Source organism: Hoplias malabaricus, chromosome 8 (genome assembly GCF_029633855.1).
Source record: "Hoplias malabaricus isolate fHopMal1 chromosome 8, fHopMal1.hap1, whole genome shotgun sequence".
NCBI classification, from domain to species: domain Eukaryota; kingdom Metazoa; phylum Chordata; class Actinopteri; order Characiformes; family Erythrinidae; genus Hoplias; species Hoplias malabaricus.
The window spans coordinates 39,981,398-40,009,265 of record NC_089807.1 but is presented as its reverse complement, the minus strand read 5'-3'; the positions used below and the strand labels follow the sequence as shown (position 1 = coordinate 40,009,265).

The window sequence follows — 27,868 nt, the reverse complement described above, 5'->3', positions numbered from 1 at the left end:
TGCAATAAAATTTATTGTACCTCACAATCATAAACTCAAACACGTGCAACATTGTACTAGAACAGTATACAGAGGCGGCTGAGAATATTTACATTGTCCTCTACGTAACAAAATAGCAATACTGTTTAACTCTGCTGGACACTGGACACACCCTTTAGTTCCTGTAACAATCTGGAAACTCGTGGCTCCAAATTTAAGGGTAAAACAGACACTCTGTAACTGACCCTACACTCATCAAAACAGCATGTGTTATGAGATCCAATAGGCCTTTTACAAAGTTCGCTTTAGTGTTTGCAACCACCTCATGAGCGTTTACAGATAAGTGTGTGTTTCATGGGTTATCCTCTCAAATAAGGAGGTAAAGTGCGTTCTAACAGGGTAAGTCACTGACTCACAACACGGAGCCCTGAAATGATGAATGGCACCTCGGAAGTGGGTCAAAATGTAGATGTCTGAAATGTGTAAAAGTGTCAATAGGTCAGTTATGGAAGATCTTAAAACACGATGAGATTCAAAAGGGAAAGGCAAAATGCTGGCCATGAACCAAGGGCAGAACTGCACTCCCAAGAAAGGGTTTCTGCTTTCTATTCATTAGCAGAGAATCCCTTTCTTTCTCAGACTTCTTAGTCGCACTTGAATGAATACAGAGACTCATTAAAGGCTAGGAGACTAACGTCTTAAAGAGGAATTCTACCCAATTTTTATAATCTCCTCATAAATGGTTGACATATCGAATCCTTCAAAGTGGCTGGATGTGAAACAATCCATTCGATAAGACAGAATTCTTCACAGTGGTTTTGATAGGAGTCATATGTCCAAAAAATGTCTAAATGCTTCCTAACAGAAAGTTATTATATGAGGTAAATATAAATATGTCACCAGATATAATACATTGATTCAATTCAGTTCTCCCAAACTGTCACATTTTCAGGAAAAAAATAAAAAGCATCTCTATTCTCAAGGTTTCTATTCATTATCTGTAACCCTTATCCAGTTCAGGGTGGCGGTGGGTCCGGAGCCTACCTGGAATCATTGGGCGCAAGGCGGGAACACACCCTGGAGGGGGCGCCAGTCCTTCACAGGGCGACACACACACAGACAATTTTGAGTCGCCAATCCACCTACCAACATGAGTTTTTGGACACGAGGAGAACACACCCAACTCCTCACTTATGTACATTACATATGAATATTGGAAATTATATTTGCAAAGTAGACATCATGACATCTGCTTCCTATCAGCCCCCAAAAGCTACAGTTTGTAAATATCTAACCACTCAATGTTTTTTTACGGTCACATTTAGTACATTTTAGATATCAGTGGAATTACTCTTTAACATAAATGCCTCAAAGTTTTGGTGAAGTCTGCTGTGCAACAAAAATGCAGGGGTTTATGGGAAATAGGAAATACCTATCAGCACCAGAATGTGAAAGAAAAAATGAAAGAAGATACAGATGCTACAAATTAGTTCCCTCAGAGCCACCTCACATTGGCTCAACTGCACACAAAACCACTGTGGCCACTCATACAGAGGATTCAGCAGTGGAGGATTCATTTGGAGGCTGAATCGCAAAATGGCTTCCTATATAATTGCACTAGATAGGTTGTATATTTAACATGGGAAAGTATGGTCATTGAACAATTATCTACAACCACGTGCATATTAAAAGGAGCAAGGAGTGATTTTGTGATACAGCCTAAGACTACATCTCTGTAGTGTGTAAGAACAGGCCACAGGGCAGCACTAAAGCACATATGAATTTCATTAGAAATGACTGTGCTAGGATGTAGCTGTTAATGAAGAAAGAAAGAAAGACAGAGTTAGCACCACCATAAAAATCACAACGGAATAATGTCACATTTGTAGGAAGAGTCCCTCTAAATAGCTGGCTTTGGATTAAAACTCAATTAGTAAAAAAAAAGATTAGAAATGAGTGGAAAACCCATTTGGACTAAACTGCTGGATCTTGAATGGCTTTGTGCTTGTTAAAAGAAATCTACATAAACTTGTCTTTTTTTCTGTTTATTCCCTTAATATTCCCATCCACAGCTCTGGAGCTACATGGCCCTGTCATGACACGCGCTCAAACATACGTAACTGAAAGGATTACATACAAAATAAATACATAAATGCTCTGGTCTATCTTATATACACATATTGCCAGATTTTCTTAAAGTCAACAAGGAAAACACACAATACACAAACAGCTCTAAGACAGGAGGGTGTCGAGCGAAACGCTTGCTTTGGTTAGTGTTGGGGAAACATTCTCGCGTGCGTCGAAATGCCCTCGTCTGGGATTATTCACATGTGCTTATCATTTGGCAAGTGCTTCCAAGTCCAAGGGAAAAATTCAAAGCAAATAAACAAGAGAAATTAATGAAATACCCTCCCGCAGACAGGGTTAAGGATGACAGCATTCGCATTCATCTTCCACGTCCTCAAACAAAAAGAATACACAGACGCACAAACGATGTTAACTTTGGACAATTGGAAATTCAAACTAAATTCAACTTAAATTAAGTGGGAAGAGGAGGGGTGGGGGAGGGACCTCAAACTTTCTGAATATTACCATCTCCCCTTATTCCTTACTGACTGTAAACAGGGTCTGCCATTTTCCTTTATTTTTATTTGTATTTTTTTTTAGAAAAATAAACTTTGATACTAAAATAAAAGTCCTTCGTTAGGTTTTCGCTTTCCTATATGCAAGGTGCAATAAAAAGTAATAGCGAGTTTTGTGCCTTTTTTTTTTTCCTGAACGCGTTCACATTCGCACTGAATTATCAAACCACATGCTCATGTATCAAAAAAGAATCCGGGCACGTTACGAATATATGAAGGTATTTGGCAAAGTGCCTTAATCTGAGTTATGTTCGGAGTAAGAGAGGATTTGAGCAGCTCTATTCATCCTGGTATGAGGGCACTTTGGAAAGACACAACAGACGGCTGGGATCCAGCGCCCGAACTCATGCCCTCGAAGCTAAACATTCAGCACGACTGCTACTCGTCCAAATCCGACAGATCTGTACTTCTTGCGTGGCACGACGGGATGAATGCCGGGGAATCTCACCTTCTCTAGTTCCAGTGGCACTTCAGAGGACAGGATGTGTACAGATCGCATTTACTGATGAGAATATGTAAGATTCCTTAGAAGATGTAAAGATTCCTTAATGGGTCTTGGCTGGGTCCAGAAACACTTTGTTCAGGACCTTCAAATAATGTGGATTGTTTTTAAACTTTAACATGCTCATCTCACAACCAAAAAAAGCAGTTGCCCTCTAAAAGGTCATCAAGACCTTTCATAGACCTTTCAGATAGTAGACATTAGAGATAATCTGTGTTTTTAATCAGACTCTCTGTTGTGGGGGTTCTTTAGAGAACCAAACATGATTCTTCCATGACAAAGGTTTTAAAACCCAGACTGTGAATCCAGTTTTAAACTATGGATCTTGCCGTTGCTGGTAATTATAACAGTAGATAACAGGAAATGGCTAATCACTGACATAAACTAGAATGATTACAATTTCCATGTTCAGTAACTAGATACAAGGTCCAGATATGAAGACCCCTGTTCTATGGCACTTGTCGAAAAACAACCATATTGCCACCTTATAATTTCTGTTAGAGGGTAGGGCAGCCGTGCCTTTAAGTTTAGAGAAGTGAGCTTGAGACCGGAGGGTTGCCAGTTCGATCCTGGGACTGGCAAGAAAACTTCAACCATGGCTCAAGTGCCCTTAAGCAAGGCACCTAACCCCCACCGCATGAGTAGCAGCCTGCTCTGGTTGTGTGGGTGTTCTCACTGCTCCTATTGTGTGTTTGTGTCTTCACTAGCACTAATGGGTCAATGCAGAGGAACGATGTCCCCAAGGGGACTAATAAAGTAAGTCTTCACCTTCATCTAACAGGTAGATGGACTGGTACTTTGGCGAGCAAACTTGACAAACTGATTTAAAGTATTATTAAGTGGAACCCAAAGTAAGAGTGCTTCAGTTCAAATTTAAAAAGTGTTTGTATGTTATGAAACAGTCATTATGCTGATGCTTGCTGAACTGCATGGACCACAGATTTTGTATCAAATATTTTACACAATTGGTTCACACAGGGACTGAAGTCACTTTACGGATTACTGTTTGCCAACTTTTGCTGGTAATTCTCCTTTAAATTGAACCCAAAAATAAATCACTAACCCAGGAATCCAGTTTCTCTGCACAGCCCTGGGTCCCTTCCCTAACCAAAGGAAACTGAAATTTCTGGAACAGCTTACTGCACATTTACGGCCCTACACCAGTCCATGTGTAAAAAGTGACTGACAGAAATATCCTTGACTGAATTTCTAGTGTCTTCAAATGCACTTTCTGACATAGTAATAGGATTATAGAGGGTCTGGATGCTACAGTAAAGAGCTGGTTGACGCAGCCTTGATTCAAAAGATGCTGGAATGGCAGCAAACGTGCAAAATATGAGCACTGGTGATATCTTAAAAGGACGGCTTGAGACATAACACGGGATTGTATTACGAATGGGAGTTAATCAACGCTGGCTGGACTGCATTATGAGTAAACATAGCAAATGCAGCAAGCTGTTCACATCTATACATACTGGTATATATATAGATCATCTATGATTCATTCAGGAATATATTGGCATATGCTGGCAGTGATCCCACAAGGAAACTCAAAGTCACAATTTACTCAGGATTACGAGGACGTGATCTTGAATGGAACCTGGGTTGGTTGTGTGCTTTTCCCAGTTCGGAAAATGTAAAAACTAGTGGAGCAGGGAGGACAAGACCAACCTGGTGTGCCTATGGCCAGAGAAAGCGAAGAGAGAGAGAGAAGCAGACCTTTATAGCCGTTTCCTTGTTTTGGCGAAGGAACCTTCAGGTGTGGGTTGATGCTCATGAGGCCATGGGGACTGTAAAGGGGACTGCACATCTGTGATGCTATATTGCTTATTGTCTTTTACAATATATATATATATTTTTTTACTTCATCACGGTCCTGTTCCTCACTTGGCTCCATAGGAGCCCCCTCCAGAGCTCTGTCTGTGTATTGACTGGGCTCTCCACTCAAGACTTTGCCTCCTCCTGCTCAGCTCCAGCCGAAAGCTCCACGTCAGACAGGCCCACATCAACAGGGAGGATGAGGGAAGTGTCAGAGTCACTGCTCAGAGGAGGCTGGTGCTCACCTGGAGAAGGGAAAGAAAATGATGAAAAAGATGTTGCAAGAAAACAACAACAAATAAATAACCCCTGGATGCAGGTGAAGTAGAAGTTTTCCTAGTCTTTAAAATAATATAAAAACCAATATCTCAATCAAAAAGCTTAGATTTCTCTGGTGAAAGTGTCCATTAAAACCTGCCTTATTTAATTACCAATGACATCTGAGTATGAGGCACATACACCAGTATATAACAATATGATTGAGCCAGAACTCTTAGAATGAGGTCAAGATGTGTCCATTCACTTCTTCTGGAGACACACACACACACACAAAGTTATCTGACCTACATCTATGTGACCCAGTATAGCAGAGCCCAAACAGGACACAAGCAGAAGAACAGGAGGAGACACATAACCTCTGATCTAATGGATGTATTTAAAAGACAGTCTGTCAATACTGAATAAGGGTCATTTAAAAACACCAGGTAAGAGTTTGTACGTTTGCTCCTGACTCCCCTACAACTGCAGAGTGTAATTCACATTTACATCACTGTCCTGAAAGAGGTGCTAGTTTCCTACCCTTCCCCAGAACTTACATAACACAGTTTCTGCAGTGCTCAGCCCCTAGTAGCTGCAACAGAGGCTATTTCCTCGCAATTACATGTCAGTGAATCATCACAGTGATTTTTAGTGTTTCTTTGAACCTCAGAAATGTGTAGAACGTAACGAAAAACCGTGCTTGATTTGAATAAACTTGATTGTAAAAATGCCCAGAAAAGGGTGTGATTTGTTGGTGCTGTGCAGGAGGTAAAACAGTCATCACATGGAAATGTTTCCCACTCTTGTAGCTCAGCTGTGATTATATAACAACATTACTCCACTCACAGCAAATCACTGTCTCTCAGCAGAGCTCTAAAAGCTCAAGCAGTCCATAAAGTAAGAAAGAAGCGCCCCTACCTGCCATTACCAGGGGTCACTGACCAACGGGAATACATAGCAAATAGTGCAATGAACCACTAGAGGTCAGATATGAGCTATATTTACATTCTACGAATGTCAAATCTAAAAAATGTGTTTGGTTTTAAACTGAGCCCAAACTTTCAATTTCCAAAACACCCTTCAGAACCCGTGCTGAATGTTAGCTGGGTGTTTTCTTGGCCACGGCCGAGTCTCCCACACAGACCAGGCCTTTGATGTGCTACTATCTTTTGAGACACACAGAGGCCTTAAAGGAGCTCCAGGCCAATGATGCTGGCTGTTATCTGAAGAGTGATTACATGCAGGGGAAACACATGTGCTCCCATATATCGAGCTGTTATCACAGCGCCTGTTTTTTTTTTTTTTTTACATCCCACGGAACAGAACAAAGCCCTGTCTGGAAATCCATAGCTCACTCCATTACACAAAACTGGGCAGAGACAGACGGAGCATGCAAGCTTTGCCTGAGTCACAAACAACTTTGAGTTAATGTGTAGTAAAGAAGCATATAGAAGAAATCTGAATTACTTAAACTATGAGTACAAGGGAAAAAAAGCCTTGTATACAAACTACCAATAACATGCATTAGTGACACAAATGTGAGTGTCCCTCGCTTATTTGTGAGTTAAAAGAATTGATAAAGACATGAAGATTCCCTGTTTGTCACTCAAACACAAATGATCAAGAAGCTGATTCACATCAGAATTATATTCAAAATCAACAGCCCTTCAAATAGTACAGCACCCCACTACAGAAGCACTAACGAGGAATTTGTGGAGGAAATGTTCAAGATTACAACATCTGTTCTAAGGAACACTTTCAAAACTGCAGGGATTCATCCAGACGTTGATGTGATGGCAGATTTCTCCTCACCCCACCCTTTCCCCCTTATTTGATCCTTAAAATGATGAGGAAATGTGGTCTGATGGGATTCAGAATGGAATGTGAACAGTGTTGAGGAGGCTCTGTTTCAAAGCAACAGAAGGGACATGAGACGTCAGATGAAGAAGCTATGTGTGTGTGTGTAACTATGGAAACCCCCTCCAGGTGTCCTGTATGGCTGCTGATGTCACATACTGCAGCCATGAAGCTCAGCCCCAGTTTTCACTCCAAAACGCAGTCAGCCCTTTATGTTTTTATGTTATAAATTAAGAGAGAGAGAGAGAGAGAAAGAAAGAAAGAAAGAAAGAAAGAAAAAAACCTGGGCTTAGGAATGTGATTCCAGAAGGAGTTATGCAGAGTGGATGACATAGTGCAATATGTCACCCTTAACCCAATTGTAAAACCCAATTGTTTCAAAATATAGTGAATGTAGCACAGTGGTGCAAGCAGGTAGAGTCGCAGTCGCACAGCTCCAGGGGCTTGGAGGTTGTGGGTTTGAGTCCCGCTCCGGGTGATTGTCTGTGAGGAGTGTGGTGTGTTCTCCCTGTGTCTGTGTGGGTTTCCTCCAGGTGACTGTCTGTGAGGAGTGTGGTGTGTTCTCCCTGTGTCCGCATGGGTTTCCTCTGGGTGACTGTCTTTGAGGAGTGTGGTGTTTTCTCCTCGTGTTTGGGTGGGTTTCCTCCGGGTGACTGTCTATGAGGAGTGTGGTGTGTTCTCCCTGTGTCCGCATGGGTTTCCTCTGGGTGAGTGTCTTTGAGGAGTGTGGTGTTTTCTCCTCGTGTTTGGGTGGGTTTCCTCCGGGTGACTGTCTATGAGGAGTGTGGTGTGTTCTCCCTGTGTCCGCATGGGTTTCCTCTGGGTGAGTGTCTTTGAGGAGTGTGGTGTGTTCTCCTCGTGTTTGGGTGGGTTTCCTCCGGGTGACTGTCTGTGAGGAGTGTGGTGTGTTCTCCCTGTGTCCGCATGGGTTTCCTCCGGGTGCTCTGGTTTCCTCCCACAAGCCAAAAACACATGTTGGTAGGTGGATTGGCGACTCAAAAGTATCTGTAGGTGTGAGTGTGAGTGAATGTGTGAGTGTGTGTGTTGCCCTGTGAAGGACTGGCGCCCCCTCCAGGGTGTATTCCCGCCTTGCTCCCAATGATTCCAGGTAGGCTCTGGACCCACCGCGACCCTGAACTGGATAAGCGCTTATAGATAATGAATGAATGAATACAGTGAACGTGGAAAGCAAAAGATAATGTGAGATACAATAACACCATGCGTATATGAGTGTGACATTAAAATATAATGGATGTCACAACATTTATGTTCTTGGGAAGCTCATATCAGGTTTTTCGTACCATTTGAAGACATAGACATATAGGTACAGTGTGTTCTCTAAACTAATCCTGAGTTGGAATCCTGGCCTGGCTCACAGGAAGTGGAACAGACCAAGAGTAAACATTCAGCAGCCAGCACCATATAAAGCAGTCACTGCCTTATTAACACATGGTAAAGCTCAGCCTCCCAGCACGAGTTGCTACTTTGTTTTTGTTTATTGAAACTTATGGAAGAAGCGTTGCGGATGATTGGGAGTTTGAGACGACTGATGCAGGACACATGTCTGATAACCGTAATGTAATTGATATGTGTTTAACCCTTTAAACAAGAGCGAACACAGAGTCATATAACCTACACACCTGGCTTTCTATTCAGTTTGTGATCTTATAGGAACAGTAGGTGAGATTTTGCATTTTGGCTCCTGGCCTCCCACTAAGGTTGCAGTTCCATAGTTCAGTTTCTGCAGTGAGCCTAGGGTCACAACCACAGAGGAACTACTATCCTTATTAGAGGACACTGAAGCATCAGAATAAACGTGAAGCTAAAATTGTTAAAAGTATCATTTTAAGGCATATTCTTCAACAAAATGCAGAATTCAAACCCAACTTAAATGAAATAAGCTGGTCACAGGTGATAATGAATTATGGGTAATGCATGCTATTTTGTACTCACTGCTGGCAATGTGATGGCCCTCTTCTAGCTGTGAATCGTGGTCGTGGTAAAGGTGAGGAAAGCCGATGGTCCTCACTGCTGGGTCCAGCACCATGGAGCTCTCGCTCACAGTCACTTCACTGGCCCCTGTCAATGGGTTAGTGGGAGGACTACCCAGAGACAGTTCATAGTCAGGAGGAACATCATCAGAGCAGTCTGCATTTGGCTGCAAGAGATAAAATACCCATTAAAACATCATTTACATCAATGTCTATGGAACTATGGGTTCTGGCCTCCTAGGGGGGCATGAGGGCTGCTGATTTGGGTGAATAACCTGTACGTGATGATTATATTTACATTTTAAAGTGCCTCGAGGAACAGGAGATGGGGCAACAACAACTAACCCCTGTCTTAATTTATAAAGTATCTTATTACACACAACGCAGCCATGTAGCCAATATTCATTGGTTAGTTTTGTAGTAAGACAAGTGTGTGTTTTGTGTTGATGTAAAAAATAACTACTTATATATAATGCAGGGGAAAAAAATAGGTGTGTGTGTGTGTGGGGAGGGGGGTTATTGGGCTTTTGTTCTGATGTCTTGAAACCAGAAAATGGCTTTAATAAGATCTAATAAACCAGAGTTTTAATGCTAATTTAATAACCAGAATAATCCAATTACAGCTGAAATCTGATAATGATCATGTTGTTGTACGCTACTGTGTATTTGATGGGTTCCAGAAGCCATACTAAATTACAGAATGTGGTCCAGAAGAGCTCTTACTGGGATGCCAAGAGCTTTAAGGATGTTCATCTTGCACATGGGACAGGTTCTGTGGTCCTGGAGCCATGGGTCCACACAGTTCTTATGGAAGACATGCCTGAGAAACACAGCAGACTTAGATTAACTGCGCTACAATAACAGAACCAATATCTCTTCAATATATCACTTTCTTATTCCTGCATTGTGTGTTAGAACTAAATAACCTCTAATTATATCAACAAGTCTGAATCATCGAATCTTACCGACATGGCAGTATCCTCACAACATCATTGGGCTTGTAGCCTTCGATGCACACAGCGCAGTTGTCAAAATCTGACTCAGTTTCCTAGAAATAAAGGCCACAGAGACAGTGCTGTGAGTGTGTGTCTGTGTGTGTGTTTTTGCTAATGGAGATTTCCAAGAAAAGGAGCAGGCAGGGACAGCTCTGCAGTAAAAGGCATGAAGCATGTCTAATGAGAATGAACTGCTCTCATGCGGTAGCTACAGCTCTTACGGCATAGAGAACAGGGTGAGGAAAATTCTCTGACACTCGGCCAAAAACAGTAAACCAAGCAACAATCAGGAAATAATATTCAACTGTTCTTATCCAAGAGATGCCAATAAATTGAACATTAATAGATGACAAATAAGAGAAAAAAAATGAAGAATAACTGCACCCGTGCTGAATGTTGGATTTAAATTCAAAACAAACACTAAAATCACATTGCATTCACTTAGGAAAATATTTGATGATAATTTATTACAGAACCATTTACGCTTTTTAATTTGAAGTATCTGAACAATAGTGGTTTCAATTCATTGTGTTTTGAAAGTCTTTTATCTGAAGTCAATGCATTAACTGATTAGCTGCTCCCTTTCATGTATAATTTTTCATTAATTTTCAATTGATCCTAACCATTACAGGTGTCCTGGGACAGAATGACATTACCTCCCTGTATTTGATTAACCCATTTGAATAGTACAAAAGCAGCAGCTGGCTAAAACTGATCCTTTTGTCCAAGACTGATTCAGTGTGATCTTGTTATTGCAGACTGTGTGACAAACGGAAGGCTTAACGTAGAGCGACAAAGCAGAAGAAATAGGTAATTAGAAGGTCACCTTGTCGCCTTTCCTGATGGTCCGCACTTGTAGTTTGCTGATGGCCTTCTTTGCAGCATCTCCTAGTCGTCTCTGGAAAAGATAAAACCTCAGAGTTAGCACTAGAAGATTCAACACAAACAGTGGTGAAAACTACAAATCCTACGCTACGGTATTACAACACTGTTCTCTAGTTAGGTCGGTAGACTTTCAAAAACTAGACACAGCTCAGAAGAGTTCCTACCATTGACAAGACGAGCTGATTGCAATTGCAATAACTGTCAAAATTAGTATTTCCTCCTTTATCTTGTGTTTAAAAATGTAGCTTTTTGAACTAGTCTCTGGATTTTCATCCTGTCCACTGCCCTTTTTGTAAACTGTCCTGCATGTAGGTCAATAATTATGTTGATGCAACGTTTCAGTAATTGTAAGTGGGCGGAGCTCTATGCACTCTTTGAAGTATAACTCAAACAAACTAGGTCCAATTGGGACAAAATTTGGTAGACGTGTATATATTACTTTGAATATTTTATATATGTGATAAAGCTCACCCCTCAACCATCGCAAGGTGAAATGGTGGGAGGTGTTCTCTATGGGTAGAGTTGGGCGAGAGGCCTGAGACAATGTCGACTCGAAATAACACAGAGGGGTTTGACTTTTGGTTCCCTTCCACCTTTATTTACACACCAGACTTTACATCACTATTTACAATATATACAAGCACGCTCCATGATTACAGAATTTAACAAAACAAAACTCTCTATTAGCAGAGACAAAAAGATATAATGACGACAAAGTAAATTGAGTCTTTTTAAATACTTCAAGTTAGGTTCTCTTGCTACGGTCTAGCAGAGTGTTCCCCATCTTTTACCCTTGTGTGGTGTGTGTATATATATATATATATATATATATATATATATATATATATATATATATATATATATATATATATATATATATATATATATATATATATATATATATAGGTAGCCCCCTAGAATATACCATTCCCTAAAGAGGTAAAAGTTATTGTATATTGGATACATAAATTTCAAAATAACAATGAACTAACAACATTCCAAAGATTCATTTATGGCCATGGCATGTTTTACATTTATTAATAAAATCAATATTTATTAGTGAATATATTTTCCTTCTTCTAGATGCTAATTCTCCCTTGCCTCTATGGAGAATGGATTCAACCAGGTAAGTAAAACTCAGCATCAAGAGATAGTACTCTTTTCCCTCTCACATGACCCATCTGCAGGTGTGTAAGTACAGTTAAGTATACATATAATGGTTTCTCTTGGTGATGTGTCAGAGGTACTGTACATCATCACTATATATATATATATATATATATTGCGAAACAATACTGCAAAACATTTATACTAATCTATACCCTAACCCTAATCTCAAAAATAATCTACAGAGGGTACTAAAACTGGGCAGTTTTTTATAGATTATAGCCCAACATACCTATGTAGTTACACCAAAAAACGAAACATCCCTTCTGAACACCATATTGAAGACGTTTGTGCAGTTACATAACATTTGGGGAAAGCATTTTTGAATTACTGCTGTAGTTGTGCGTCTTTTGGAAGCACAGTGTACTACCTTGTGAATGTTACCATGTTGAAAGCATGTGCTTAATGTGTTTAATTTAAGTTAGGAACAATGGGTCAAGAACTTGCTTCTTTTGCCAATGATGTTACATTTTGTAATATTTCAACTGGCAAAATGGTCATGTCTGTTTTCCAACTGGGAAAGTATTGGTCCCCGGGGCCTTCTTGTGTGTGTGTGTGTACCTGGTTACGATCTCGTGCATTGGCGTAGCGGAATCTCTGAATGTAGTAGAAGACGAGCCAGGCCAGAGAGATGATCATGAGAACGATGAAGGAGATGGAGACGAAGACCACAGAAGTTCGGCTCACGTATTTCTGTAGGTTGCGCGTGCCGATTGTGATGTGCATGTTCACGCTCACGTTCTTCTCCAGCAGAGCAACAATCTCCTGCCCTTTCGGCTCAGGGATCATTATGGCCACAATGTCTCCCGTTCCTGAAAGACGGAAGAATATGACAGTCATATTAAATCAACATCCACACATAATGCTGTGCCTAAGTATCAGAACGTCCATTACACAGTATACTGGAAATATGATTATGTTTCTTTAGTTTGTGGCTAGTGTTTCGTTCACTAGCTAAAGAGCAAATGGTATGGACAACCCAACTAAATCATACTTCGGCATTAAATATAAATGAACTTCATGGACTATTCATTTTTGGAAAGATCAAGGATATCTGATAACTTCTATAAAAAGAACGAGTTAAATTTCCTAGTACATAAACAAGTAACAACTTAAAGCATATGTGAGAGAAAGAGCACACAATCAGCAGAACATGACCAACACCCTAATGCTACATTTTCCATGATTATTAGAAAACATCCGTTAACATGGGCCAAAGAAGTTTGTAGTTCTGCAGGTGCAGTGCAGTTAAAATGGTCTGTTAGTGCTGAACCTGCAGAGGTAAAAATAGTTTGCATCAGTAGCTCACCACGTGCAACAATGAATAATTAGCATCATACACTGTGACAGTACTGGAGCGAGCACAGCAGTCACAGAGCCAAGGTGAGAAACAAAAGCCCTGTGCCCTGCCTGATCAATCCCCATGGCAACTGCATCCACAGTCAACTACCAATCATGCCCCAGATGCCTCTCAGAACATTAGACTGCAACATGAGTCTCGTCAACTCTGGCCAGGTCAGATTATGTGCTTTGGAGTATAACTAAAAGTTTGTAGAGACCCACTCGCCCAGTGTTGGGTGTTAACCGTGAGCTGGGAGGCCTTTCGCTGTGGTTAAGAGTTCTGGATCACAAATACCACTTCAACTCAAGCAAAAGATGTTAGCTGGAGCTCCATCCCTTCACAAAACAACACACCCAGCCTTTATACATTGCATAAATCTGACTTATTTAAATATTCACATATTGAATGCTGTTCTTACTATTTATTTTGTTCTTTTAATGTGTTGATATGTACGGCCAGTTGCTGTATTTTAACAGTAATCTGCTGGAGACACTAACAGCCAGATATCCTGCTGTTTAATGGCGTTGCTTTTTTTAAATAGTGTAACAGAAAGAGTAACTAAACATCCCAAGAATGCAGAGGCTGCAAAGCTGTAAAAAACAGCAACATAAAACTCTCTAGAGAAAAAAAAAAAAACAACAACTTTGGCTCCAAAGCACCTAAAAATAGATGCATACTATTTCAGTTTTCTGACTCCGACTCTGAGGAGAGTCCTGACAGGCCTCGTCTCTGCCACGGAGCATCAATCACAGCTCTCATTCAGCCTCTTCAGCACACTGTGTCTATCTGGACCATTTTCAAATCACAACACACACTGAGGAGTCCCCCGAGAGAGCCGTAAGCACTTCCTACAGCCTTCCATGAGCGAAATCCAATCTCCCACGGGGGGGAAGCTCCAAATAGCTGCCTCTGGGGGCAGAGAATCGATAAGCCTGGGGAGACACTTGTGAGGACTTGGAACACAGCCACAACCAAGCAGCCAGGTTTACATCAAGCCTCTTACAGTAAAGGCCAGATCACACTGACCCAACAAACACCAAGAAAAGAAGTGATTAACAAAACGTACCAGAGAGAACGTGGGAGAACTTTCTAGAGCCATGTGATGATATGGCTGAACATACATTCCGGTTTCTTGTCCAAGAAGTCTGTAGCTTTATAACTTTGACCTCACAGCTGTGTGACGAAAGATAAGGAAGTGATGGTACGAGAGGCACCACTTTGTTTCCCTGGCAACCATTGGTTTGCAGATGGACACCATTATTTTGTATAAGGTGCTATTTTGGAGGCTATAAATATCTATGGGCACTCAGAGGGGGGCCCAACAGAGACAAAGACAACTGCCTGGATTATCATGCTATGTTTTTAACATCTTTACGTAACGCTGTCCCTACGAATGAGCAATTGTTGCTCTGGACATCAAGCAAAAGACACACAACACAACTATAAAGCAGAATCAGACGATAAAAAAATACAACTCGACAAAGTATCCAGCTCTGGGTCAGGTTATATTGAACTACTTATCAGAATACTTACACGCCTTGTGAGTTTAATGGACACTGCTTTTCCTCAAGCCTTTTATCTCCCTCAATTTCAAGATGACAACAGAAAGTCAAGTGGACAGCCATTCAATCTGCCTGACTGTACGGTCAAGGTGAGTATGCTTTCAAAAGAAGTCATTCACGGCAGAGCTCACAATGGCTGGGCCAGGGACATGTCTACGTGACCATTCATCTACCGACCACGAGGTCAATGACAGGGACAACCGATAAAGAATACCAAGTACAAAAACTGGTTTTACAGACTTTGAAGCAACGTTAAACGTGTCAAACTTTCAGAGGGTGAATACAGCTCCACATTAATATATTTGGCATGTCCTTGTGCTTATGCAGTCCATTATGTAGAACTGGCCTATGCTTGTCATGGTGTTGATGCATAGTCCTCAGGTTTATTCGCAGATGAAGACACACAGGACAACAATATGTAGAAGATAATAACCTCACTCACTATGGTGGGAATCTCTACGTACCTCACGTTTGTTTCAGCTTGACATTTTATTTCTGAATAAACACAGAAAGCAGAACTGAGGAGAAGGCTACTGGAGATGCCTCAAGGTCTAAGCCTCCGCTACCCAAGAAGACTGAACCAGGAACACTCCAGCTGCTCCTATTTTCCAGTTCCTGGTGCTGAGCCCAAACCCAGAGCCACTGCTGACCATTCATCATTGCCTTTCTTGACCAAGGACTGGACAAAATAGCTGACGGGTATCTGGGTGAGCGGTCGATAAGTGGAGGCCGGTTACTCTGCTGAGCTGTGGATTTGGCCGGTGGCTATATGGTGCTGCTGAGGCTGGGATTATCAGGAGCACTCACTGACCACTGAGAAACACAAGCCTGTATTAGTGTTTTGTCCATGACCCTGTGAAAGGGCGTCAGCTGCCTAGCGCTAGGGGTGTTAGCTTAGGTTTAAAACATACATAGAAAGTATGTGGAGGAAACCCACGCAGACACAGGGAGAACACACCACATTCCTCACAGACAGTCACCCGGAGGAAACCCACGCAGACACGGGGAGAACAGACCACACTCCTCACAGGCAGTCACCCGAAGGAAACCCACGCAGACACAGGGAGAACACACCACACTCCTCACAGTCAGTCACCCGAAGGAAACCCACGCAGACACAGGGAGAACACACCACACTCCTCACAGACAGTCACCCGAAGGAAACCCACGCAGACACAGGGAGAACACACCACACTCCTCACAGACAGTCACCCGAAGGAAACCCACGCAGACACAGGGAGAACACACCACACTCCTCACAGACAGTCACCCGGAGGAAACCCACGCAGACACAGGGAGAACACACCACACTCCTCACAGACAGTCACCCGAAGGAAACCCACGCAGACACAGGGAGAACACACCACACTCCTCACAGACAGTCACCCGGAGGAAACCCACACAGACACAGGGAGAACACACCACACTCCTCACAGACAGTCACCCGGAGGAAACCCACACAGACACAGGGAGAACACACCACACTCCTCACAGTCAGTCACCCGGAGGAAACCCACACAGACACAGTGAGAACACACCACACTCCTCACAGACAGTCACCCGGAGGAAACCCACGCAGACACAGGGAGAACACACCATACTCCTCACAGTCAGTCACCCGGAGGAAACCCACACAGAGACAGGGAGAACACACCACACTCCTCACAGACAGTCACCCGGAGGAAACCCACGCAGACACAGAACACACCAACTCCTAGAAGCTAATTTACATATAAAAAAATAAACCCACATAATTTCCATTCAATATTTTTATTTGCATTTTCCAAAATGCTGACCAGTGTGAAACTTGCTTACCCACCCAAGCAGTTGCTGGTGAACAAATGATAAGTGCCAGATGTAAAAAAAAGATGGCAATTTAATGTGACATGAGGTTGAAACTGAGACAGCTGCCAACTAAACTGAGCTCAAATGAAAGGGTAAGTCTGTTGCCAATCCCAGCACAGCTCCAAACATGAGTTTTTCAGCTGGACTGAACAGCGAGTTGATGTTGAACTGGGATTTAACATGGTCCTACATGCAGGATTTTCCTCCAAAGTTACAAAGAGTTACTGTTCCTTCTGAACGGAGTCATGCCCAGATATTGATTACCAGTAGGCTCATAAATATAGGCAGCGATGGAGCTGTTAAACATGGACATAGCAGCCTGAGTGTTCTCAAACAAACCAGCTCTGTGTGCTTTGTTACAGGTGGCCCTCAGTAAAGACACTCTTGCGAACGTCCTGGCGGTTTTCCAGCTTTTGCAGGGAAAACACCACGGCTCACTCATTTTCTCTGGAAAAAGAAGACCAGTCTGTTTCCATCCTCGTCTCTATCCGTTCCTGTTACAATCAATCACCTGTTCCTTTGACAGAGCCTTGTCACATCTTTCTCTCTTGCCTCTCCCTCTTTCTCACCACCCATCTGTCCGCTCCTCTTAGGCGGTGCTGTCTGAATCGCGACTGGAGATAGGCCAGCTGTGGCACAAATAGCAGCAGACTCCTGAGCTCTCTCAGCTTCTGTTCTGGGATCCTCCTAGGTGATTAGAGTCTCTGTGGGGATGTGTGTGTGGGTGTGTGCGTTTAGCACATTTTCAGGAGAAAAGTGCATTGTAAATGTACACAAATAAGACAAAGCTAGTCCTGGAGGTTGTGGGTTCTAGTCCCGCTCCGGGTGACTGTCTGTGAGGAGTGTGGTGTGTTCTCCCTGTGTCTGCGTGGGTTTCCTCCGGGTGACTGTCTGTGAGGAGTGTGGTGTGTTCTCCCTGTGTCCGCGTGGGTTTCCTCCGGGTGACTGTCTGTGAGGAGTGTGGTGTGTTCTCCCTGTGTCCGCACGGGTTTCCTTCGGGTGACTGTCTGTGAGGAGTGTGGTGTGTTCTCTCTGTGTCTGCGTGGGTTTCCTCTGGGTGCTCCGGTTTCCTCCCACACTCCAAAAACACACGTTGGTAGGTGAATTGGCGACTCAAAAGTGTCCGTAGGTGTGAGTGAATGTGTGAGTGTGTGTGTTGCCCTGTATGGGGCCCACTGCCCCTCTGGACCCACCGCAACCCTGAACTTGATAAGTGTTACAGACAATGAATGAATGAATGAATTAAAAACTTTGCTGTGGATGCACTGCTGGGCTTCTCGACTGTGTCACATTGCTAGCTTGATGCTAAAAACACAGGAAAATATGCATTAAGGCACAAAAATAAACATTAAATACCACCATATCGTGATAATTATGTTATCAAAAGAGAGAAATATTCTAATTGAATCTACTGCGATATACAACAATGGGCAACTGAAAGTACACTGCTTGGAAAGAGTAATAATACACAAATGTTTATTGCAATTGTTGACAATAAAAGAGAACACACCAAAGAATATCCAAAATAAAATGTGAATATGACTTAAATAACTCAGTAAAACGAAAAATGCAGGACGCCCATATCACTGAACATAAATAAACGAGGAAAAAAAAAAAACGCAACACACATCTCTGTATACCGACAACAAAAAAGTCACATACTCTTTACTCTTTCTGGAGTTACGGTTGAAGTTGCCTTGAATGCTTGGAATTGAATAAAAGCTGGGAAACTTCAACATGTTCTGGTGTGACAAGATAATGAGTTAGCCCTGAAGCTAAGTGGTAAATTTCCACTCTGGTTACTGTCTATGGCCAGGGTCTAGATAAAGGTAACAACGTCATTATTCTGTATTTTCAATTTTACGGCCAAAACACAGAAAGTGGTTTTTTTACCCCATGTTTGGGCAAATAATTTCAGTTCCTGAATATTCATTTCATCTCTAGTTGTCACTACTTTATAAACTGCATTACAGTAATTTTACCACAGTTAAGGTTTTTCAAAACACTCCTTACCCATGATTATATTACAGCAATGCATGGCCTCTTGTGGCTTAGAATTTAAATGATCTGTGCGTGTGTGTGTGTGTATGTGGTTAGCCATTCACTTCATTTTCAAATAACACACTGGTTTTGTCAGAAGAGCCTCTCCACACCTACTCATAACATGCCAAACAGCCCCCCCTCCCCCTCCCCCTTTATGACTTTTACACACAAGGCCTTTACTGTGACCTGCAACAGATAACATTGCACAGAGTCTGAAGGCCTTCACAATGAGCTCAACACACCTCAGCTCAGCAGAGGGTCTACTTCAGTACAGCCAGGGGTCTGCATCAAGATTTAACAGTCATAACATTTCTGAGTTTAACACCTACCCACATTGTGCCAGCTGCATAAATAAACAGTGGAGTCCTACAGCTTTCTGCCTACGGCAAACACATAGGGGCAAGTCAGAATCAGGCTGGCACTGGGGAGAGAATTAGAAATGGTATGATACCAGTATCGAGATTTTATATTTTACATTAACAGTATAATGTTTAAAATGAAGGACTTCACTTAAGGTGAACATTTAAAAACTAAGTGAACAACAACACGCTCGATGTGAGTGAGTGCTATTTCTGGAGAGATTTGTTACAGGACTGAATCAGAATCCTTTTCCCCATGATATACATAATCAAAGTGTTCAGCTGGTCTCTGCAGAATAACTGACCACCTCTAGAAAAGAAAGAAAGAAACCCAAAGCCCTTGATGGCACCCAGTTTATCACCACAAAAAAGCACTGCACTATGAGAGTGACAGAAGACGCTACTAAAGACATCTCCTCATGGTGTACCTCAGCCTGTAGCTTCCCTTTACCAAGGCAAAGGAAAAGTCAGTTCACTTTTTGCAGTTCACTTTTTAAGTCATGGGTTTCAGGGTCACAAGGACCATAATAAGGCCACGTGTTTTTGACAATCAAAAACATTCTCCGTAACCATGGAAATGCTAAAAAAAAAAAGAGCCCTGTCATTTATGCTGGGGGTTAAATAGGGACATATACTGCTTACAAAAGCATTTTAAAAACTTGTTTACAAACACTTATTTCCTGATTACGTCTCTCTGAACATTTGGCCTGATTTTGACTCTATAGACTGAGCTGCAGTATTTCACGAGAGAGTTGACTTGATCTGACTGATAGCATACGCCACATGAAAATTCATCCTCACTGGCTACATCTCTGATCGCCTGCTTAATCATAGAAAGATCTATGTAAACAAAATAGTGTTTCAGACAGTAACCTTGCGCTTTGGACGAATACTTAAAGGCTAAGAACCAGCGATATGAAAGTGTCAAACAAATAAACACAGTGGAATTTGAGTTCCTAACTTGTGTTTATTGATAGTCAGAAAACATGTATAACATGATAGTCAGGAAAATAGTTTAAAAGACCCCCCCCCCCCCCCCCAACGGTGTTCGGAAACTCTAATAGGCGTCTTGCCTGTGACGTAGATGGTGGACAACAACTCTAGAAGTTGCACTTAATTTAATGCAAAATGACGAAAAGGTGTGTTGTTTCTGGCTGCAATCATTCAATGTACAGTGGGACATCTGTGAACAAATGGCCCAAAGATCCCAAAATATCCAGAAAATGGACTAAATTTGTCCACTTTAAACGGGCACTTTGGAAAGGACCCTCCGCTCACTCCGTTATCTGTAGCTCATTTCACTGACGCTTTTCCAACAATATGGGCATGTAAGGACACCAACGAAAGGTGTTCAAGAGCCTCTGTAACATGGAGGTAAACAGGGTAAGGACACTCACTTCGCCTGTTTTAGTTGGTGTTAGTTAACGTTAGCTTGACTCGCTAAACTCGGTGGCTCAGATTATACTCGGCTACGTAGCTGCATTACGGAGGTTTATAGTGTCGGATGAATTCGAGTTCGACTTCGATCACATTTACAAGAATAACGGTACCTCTAAATTTGAGTTTAGTTTATTGCTAGGCTATTGTCATGAATAATGTTGGTTATTTAGCTAGATACTGTCATAACAGTCAGTCATAACGATGTTTTACCGCGGCGTTGTTCAGCTGTTGTCCACCAGTGACGTCACGGTTGCGTTCAAGAATTTCCGTAGCAAGCTCGGGTTTTTCCGTCAATTTAATAAAATTGTTAGTTTTAAAGTAAATTAAGCTGCTATTTTCATTTTAATTCATACTTATATCTGTCAGTAACTACAATAATGTGAAATATTCATGGAGGTTCATTAAGTGGTGCTTAGCCTTTAATGCCAGTAAATTGAAAAGCTAAATCAGTGCTCCACTGTACATAGCACATTCTACCACTGCTCTAATCGTGTAGTACTTGAGTTTGACTCCCAACTGAAGAAAGCTCCAAATACCATACCAGTAAGAGTCCTCGAACAGGACAAATAACTTCTGATTCGCCTCCCTCTAACTACAAATAGTAAGTCGCTGCGGATAAAGAATGTCTGCCAACAGTAAACTCTAGAGGCTGTACAGACACTGAAATGAAAATCATGTATAAGTTGTTTTCCAGTTGCTTTTGTGCTTCAAAATACTGTGAACAAACTGTCATTTATCAAATATTTCTTTATCCAGCTGCTAGAGTGAAGACTGCACACTGTGGTGTGTTTAAAAACCCGAATATCAGTTCATTGTTAAGCTCTTCATGAACTAGACCTGGTGCTTTGTGGCAGGGAGTAGCTGAAAGTGGCTGAACATTTCTGGAAAGTTCTGGGGCATTTCTAAAAAAGGACTGCTGCAGTGTCCAAGCAGGGCTACCTGGACTACCCAAAAAGAGAGGCTAATCGTGCAATGCAAAGTGTAGTTCAGCAACAAATTAGGAACAGATTTCAATGGTTGGTTATCGATTTCTCTAAGAACAGCAGTCAAAAAACTAGCAGAGTTGATTATTATCTGGGGACATTTATTGATGAAAAACAAACACGAAGTAAATACCCCCAGAATTCAGAGACTTGTTACCACAGGACCATTCAAGGCAATCTAGAGTATAACCAGGGTTACATAAGGACGTCCCAGTCTAAAGCCTTCATCAATTACACAATACAAACATTCTCTCTCATGAATCAATAACACAGTTTGGAGTCTCAGTTAGATTAATGTTTTTTCGTCAAATTACGGCCTGATAGTTTTCCACCAAAACCCTCCCAGTTCAGCCTCACAGCCAGCACTCGGAGATCCGGACTCTACTCCATCCTGCAGGATTCATCTGCTAATCAGAGTTAACTGAGCACAGTCTTATTCACTCCACTCAATAAAGCAATAAACTCATTAGATATGAAAAACTGTCCCATAATCCTGAGCATGCAGAAGAACACGACGTTATCCAGGCTTTTCTGCCTCAGCGCTGATTCCAAGATTGTACTGAATTCATTAGGACAGTGTTGTATGATCTTATTTGGGCTGTGGGGTCTGTTCTTTTGTTAATGCCAAAGAAAAACACAGGTGACTGCACTGGTCAAGCAAAGCAACTGAGCAGAGAAGACTTGAATGAATTAAATCAAGCGCTCTGCTGAGTAGCTGCAGTAGTGTCCCCACAATACAGGGGGTCCTTGACTTACGATGTTAATCCGTTCCTACCAATTTTCGGTGTAAGTCGGAATATATGTACATACTGTATGTAAATAACATACTGTAACCACTTATCCTATTCTAACACCTATCCTCCTCGGTCCCGAGCCGCATAACCGTGTATTCTTCCGCCGCGCCGCGCACACCAAACACGAAGTTCACGTTTCAACGTTTACGACACAAAATCACTTAAGTAGGAACAAGGCTTTATACAGTAAATGGGAGATGTGTCGTAACCACGAAACATGGTAACTCGGGACTGACGTAACACGAGGACCTCCTGTACAATAAATCCCTTAGTCAATGAAGTTTTAACTATGCCAAATACGATAAAGACAGCTTAGCCGAGGATTAACTGCTATGTAAATAATAATTAACCATTATATATTGTTCTAGTGATTGTATTTCGGAGTCAATTGGTTGATTATATGTTGACACTCAAACATCAAAATATACTTCTTATAAAATTCAAAAGATGTTTCCTCACCATTTGCTAGTTCTCCAGTCTGTTTGTGTGCTGGAAACTGGTCTCATGTGTTTACAAATCCAAGTGTCTGTAAATTAGTAAAGCTGTCTCGGTCCACAGTGCTAGGCTCACTCACACTCACTCTCTCTCAATCTCCTCATGGGGGAGAAAAGGCATCTGGAGAGAACTCCAAATGTTGAAAAGCATGAACCGAAATGAGGCTATTGCTCTATTCCCGCTCAATAGGTGGGTAATATTGCCTTCTCTTTGCTGTTTCGGATCACTCGAGGGGGAAACATCTCCAAAATCTTCAGCGTCATTCAAACAAATGTAGTTATTTTCTCAAACGTGACGTTCCACTTTAAAAGGAGCCTGGACGCAAACAAACCTGAGAGAACTGAGTTTCCCCACAATCGTAAATGTCCTATTTAACAGCTTCTTATTAAGCTTCCCAAATGAACCAAAGAATCACGGCTTAGGTCTTGCCAAATGTTGAATCTAGATTGACATTTACTTGTTAATGACCTTGTTCTTGATAATGTAAGCTATGATTTAATTTCTATCCGCTGTGGTTTGAAAATGAAAACACTGAAATAATGTAAACGTTCAGCCTTATCACCGCTGTCCTCCAAAGCTGAGCTTAACCAATACCAAATAAACATTACTCACCTCTGCCCTGTAAATGTGTAATAGCCTCAGGCTGATGTCTAAAACCCAGGATAAGACCCAACAGACATGTTTTCGCCTTAAGGAAACTGATGAAAACACACCTGACTCGCAAGCTACTGATTGCCATATAAACAAGACGCTAAAATAACTGCAGTCAGGCTTATATTAACATTTTCAAGATAATGCTATATTCTTTGTGGTTCATGAATAAGTTGGAAGAGAATCAGTGGCATCAGTGGTTTGTGTAACAGAATGGAAAGGCAAACAACCGTTAAGTATAATGAGTACTGAATGACTTATTATCAAATGCGGTAATTATACGCTTACTCGTGTTTACAGGTTATATACCCTTTACATAGCACTATTCTCTTAAATATATCTATGACTTTTTTTTGACAGGTGCATTTATAAATGTTCTGTGTGTTGACTATACATTTAACACTCAGAAATATATACTGGGACACAATTTATAGCCATAATAATAACATTTCATAATGACCAGCCCTAATTTCGTGCAGGTGACTAATTCTTGGGCAGTAGATGCCAACTCTCATATGAAGAAAACATGGTGATTACCCACTGACAGTTACTTCGTATGCTCCACTAAGAACTGAAAATTCCTGAGCAACAAAAACTTGACTTCCTTCTCTCTCTCTTTTTTTTTTTTATTTAAAATCAGCAGCAAAATATTTCTTAGGAAATCCTCTAGTTCCAGTCCAAAGTTCAGAATGCCAACGTTTCCCATGTTATTGCATTTAAAGCCAAATAGGGGCAGGGTTTGTCAAAGACACATTACATTTCATCTGGAAATGAATCCTGGCTCTCTGAGGAAAAAGTCCTACTACTTTCTTCTGGGAGCCGCAAATGAAGGTTCCTGCTGTGTATTTCTGGGATAAAACGTTGATTTCACCGTTTTAAAACTGGAGAATAGAGGGGAAAGCTATGTGAGCAATGCTGTTTAATCCCAATGCCATTACAGATGGATCTGTATAAACTAGGCGATCTGTTTCTGGATGCTGTAAACATAAGGGTGTTTATGATCAAACATCAGAATGTGTTCAGATATAGCTCCATATCCCATGGTAAAGGACGGTGATCAGATAAGCGAAGGCCTATCACCAAAATTACATTATCGACTTATCGTACAATCTATGTATATTGTCTCGATAATTTTGTTAGCCACATTATTGTGTTTATTGTGTTTGTGTTTCCCTGTGAAGGACTGGCGCCCCCCTCCAGGGTGTGTTCCTGCGTTGGGCCGAGTGATTCCGGGTAGGCTCCAGACCCACCGCAACCCTGAACTGGATAAGTGGTTACAGACAATGAATGAATTAATGTTTTACATATTTATTAAGGTTATTTACCTTTTAAATTAATTGCTCTATAAAGGGGTGCAATGGCATTAATATGATTAATTGATTAATTGACGCAGTAATGTTATGATTGGGCTTATGTCAGTGGCATAAAATGGTCTTAAAACAACAATAACATTGTTTAATTGTCTAAATTATTTCTGAGACAATATTATTAACCTCAGAAATGGCTATTCTAACAGGCCTGATTGTGCACATCCATTTCTGACCCTACATAAGCTCTAACCTCATCTTTCTATCGTTCCTGACTCTTGTTTTTGTTGAGAAGACAGAGAACAGGTGGCTGAGGATGACACTCTTTAGCTTGAATAGACAGAGCAGGAAGTGATCTCTGATTTCTATATGGATATATAAATTGCATTAGGAAACGCATTTGGAAAAGCACTCGCCATGCTCACACCACAGTGATTGGATGTCAATGCCAAGGACACTTGTGGCTACAAAAAATATAGTCCTTGGCGAACTGACGTGTATCCCTGTGAACCAAAACAATGTTGTCATTGTTGTCATATATTTGTGCAGGTGTCGTAGTGTCTTCGAATCAGCGAACTGGTCCTTTAAGTGTTTTAAAACTTATGACCGCATGAAACCATACCTCATCGCTTAGTGAGCCACGATTATAGTTTGGGGAACCATTATTTGAAAGGGCTTTGAAGCTTAAGTCACCCGCAGTAATTCCCTCTCTACAATGAAAGTGAGGTGTGGCGATGGTTTTGGTGAACCATTAGTTTAAATGGCTTTCAAACTTCTGACAACATGAAATGTTGCCAGATCCAGCGTAATCCCCTTACCATAATCATGCCTCACCCAGTTAAGGGGTTTCATGTTGGTCCTGTCATCTTTTTGTGTGTTCTGAACTTTTAAATCCCTGTAATGATTCACCAAAACCATAACCATGCCTCATTAAGGTTGTGGTTCTGACCACATAAGACAGTTGACAGGGCCTGCTGTAGTCCCCTTCCTGACTACAGAGGCATGCTGGCCTAGTGCAGCATTTAATCCCTCACCTTAACCTTTGATTAGGGTTTTTGGGTGAACTATACTTAATGGTCTGGCCACAAGAAACGTTGCCAGGGTTACCATGAATCCCCATACCTTGGTGTAGTACACCATAAAATTATGACCATGTGGAAAGTTGCCAGGTGTGTGTCCTTACCTTGGTGAGACATGGTGATGGTTTCGTTGGGGTTACTGGAGCCCATGTTGAAGATGACCACGGCGGAGGCATTGAGGCTGGCAGCGAGGCGAATCTTTTCCCGGTAAGTGCAGTTTCCACGGGCTATGAGAGCGATCCAGGGTCCGTGGGGCTCCCCTGTTCCTCGGGGCCCGGAGGGGAAAGGAAAAGTGGTCCCTCGGTCGCAGGCCTGAGGGTCATGTGCGGAGGCGGCGGGCAGGAGCACCGTGCCCCGCGCTTCTCTCTTGGGCGAGTGCTCTCCGTAGCGGCCGCACTCTGTTTTCTCCGAGCGGAGCTCCGAGGTCCGCGGGTCCGTGTAACTGATATTAACAAAGGCCGTGTACCACTCCTCCTTCTCAGCCACCGTGAAGTCCAGGCACAACGGGTGCACGAAGCACAGCGACAGCAGCCACGTTGACAGAGCCACGCTACGGCACGCCTGCACCAGCGACCGCGGCGCCGACATCCCCGTCTCACCGACCGAGGCGCACCCTCGCCCGCCACGCAAGTCGCCTCGATTAGTCGCTGTTACCCTCCGCTCTGGGCGTGGGAAGCTAACAATTCACTTCACAGCGGACTGTTGTGGTTAACTGGCCTGTAATCAATGACGAAAGTCACTTTCTACGCAAAAAGCACAGAAATATACGAGTTAGTTAATCATCATCTCTTCTTGACAGAACACACTCAACACAGTGTTGTTGTGACTGAGCTTTGTCAGAACGCTCAAAGAGTCGGTTCGTTTTTAACCAAATCCTTTCTGGATATTAAGAACCGATTCATTGATCCAAACCGAGATCTGGCAGTTACCAAAGTTGAAAAGCTTTACCCACGGATTGGGAAACTTTAACTGTATATTTATGTCAGTGTTTATAACCCTCTCACAGGCTGAGGAACGCTCATTGAAAAAAAAAAACTTATTAATTAGTGGTTTGCTGAAGAAAACAAAGTAGAAAGCAAGACTCCCTCACATTTGGCACACACACACAACCCGAGATAGTGAGAAAGAATTTTAGAAGGAAATTCTCATAGAAAACAACAACACAGCTAAGATAAGCTACACTATGCAATAGTATTATATTTTCTAACTAGTATATGATGTGAAAATGGTTTAAAATATTTAGCACAACTACCTTCTGTTGGAAAACCAGCATATATTCGCTTGTGAAGTAATGGCGTTTTGTCTTTGGGAAACATCACATTCGGATCCTAACCGTTGTTCAGTATGTGGCCAACATAGTGATTTTGCCGCTAGATTTAATTACTTTTCAGACCTTCTGCTGAGTTATTAATAAAAAAATAAAAAAGACTAGCATAGGGTGACCAGACGTCCCCTTTTACCCGGACATGTCCTCTTTTTAAGACTTAAAAAAATGTCCAACCGAAATTTCACAACCGTCCGGCATTTTGTTTTTCTAGAGCTTACATAGAACTTCCAGAAGTTTCGTTCACAAACTAGTCCCGCCCTCCCCTACTCCGATTGGTTCGCTTGAGTGAGAAGGGGGCGTGGTGAAGTAGCCTAAAATCTTCTGATTGGACGGTCTGACTGTAGAGCTACCGTTATTGGTCGATAACCTTCTCTGTAAACATTTAATTGGTCAGTCTGCACGTCAGCAGTCCTTGTTTACGTCAGGCAAAGCTCATGTACCTACCCTCATCTCGAGCAGCTATGCCGAAACGTAAATGTAAGTCCTCGGATGAATTAAAAAAGAAATTCCCATGTTTTGTGTAGCAAATAAAGGTGTAAAGGACCTA

The 27,868-nt window shown here is 41.9% G+C and overlaps 1 protein-coding gene across 1 annotated transcript; it reads right to left on the bottom strand.

Moving 5' to 3' along the window:
- Positions 1-27,505, bottom strand: rnf150a (ring finger protein 150a). The gene is made up of 8 exons (XM_066678358.1): positions 27,247-27,505; positions 26,099-26,737; positions 12,656-12,906; positions 10,869-10,940; positions 10,013-10,095; positions 9,771-9,867; positions 9,010-9,214; positions 1-5,186 (listed from the first exon to the last, which is right to left on the bottom strand). Exons 2-8 carry the CDS (start codon positions 26,580-26,582, stop codon positions 5,068-5,070), a joined length of 1,311 nt encoding a protein of 436 aa, XP_066534455.1. The 5' UTR covers positions 26,583-26,737; positions 27,247-27,505; the 3' UTR covers positions 1-5,067.
- Positions 27,506-27,868: the final 363 nt, after the last annotated feature.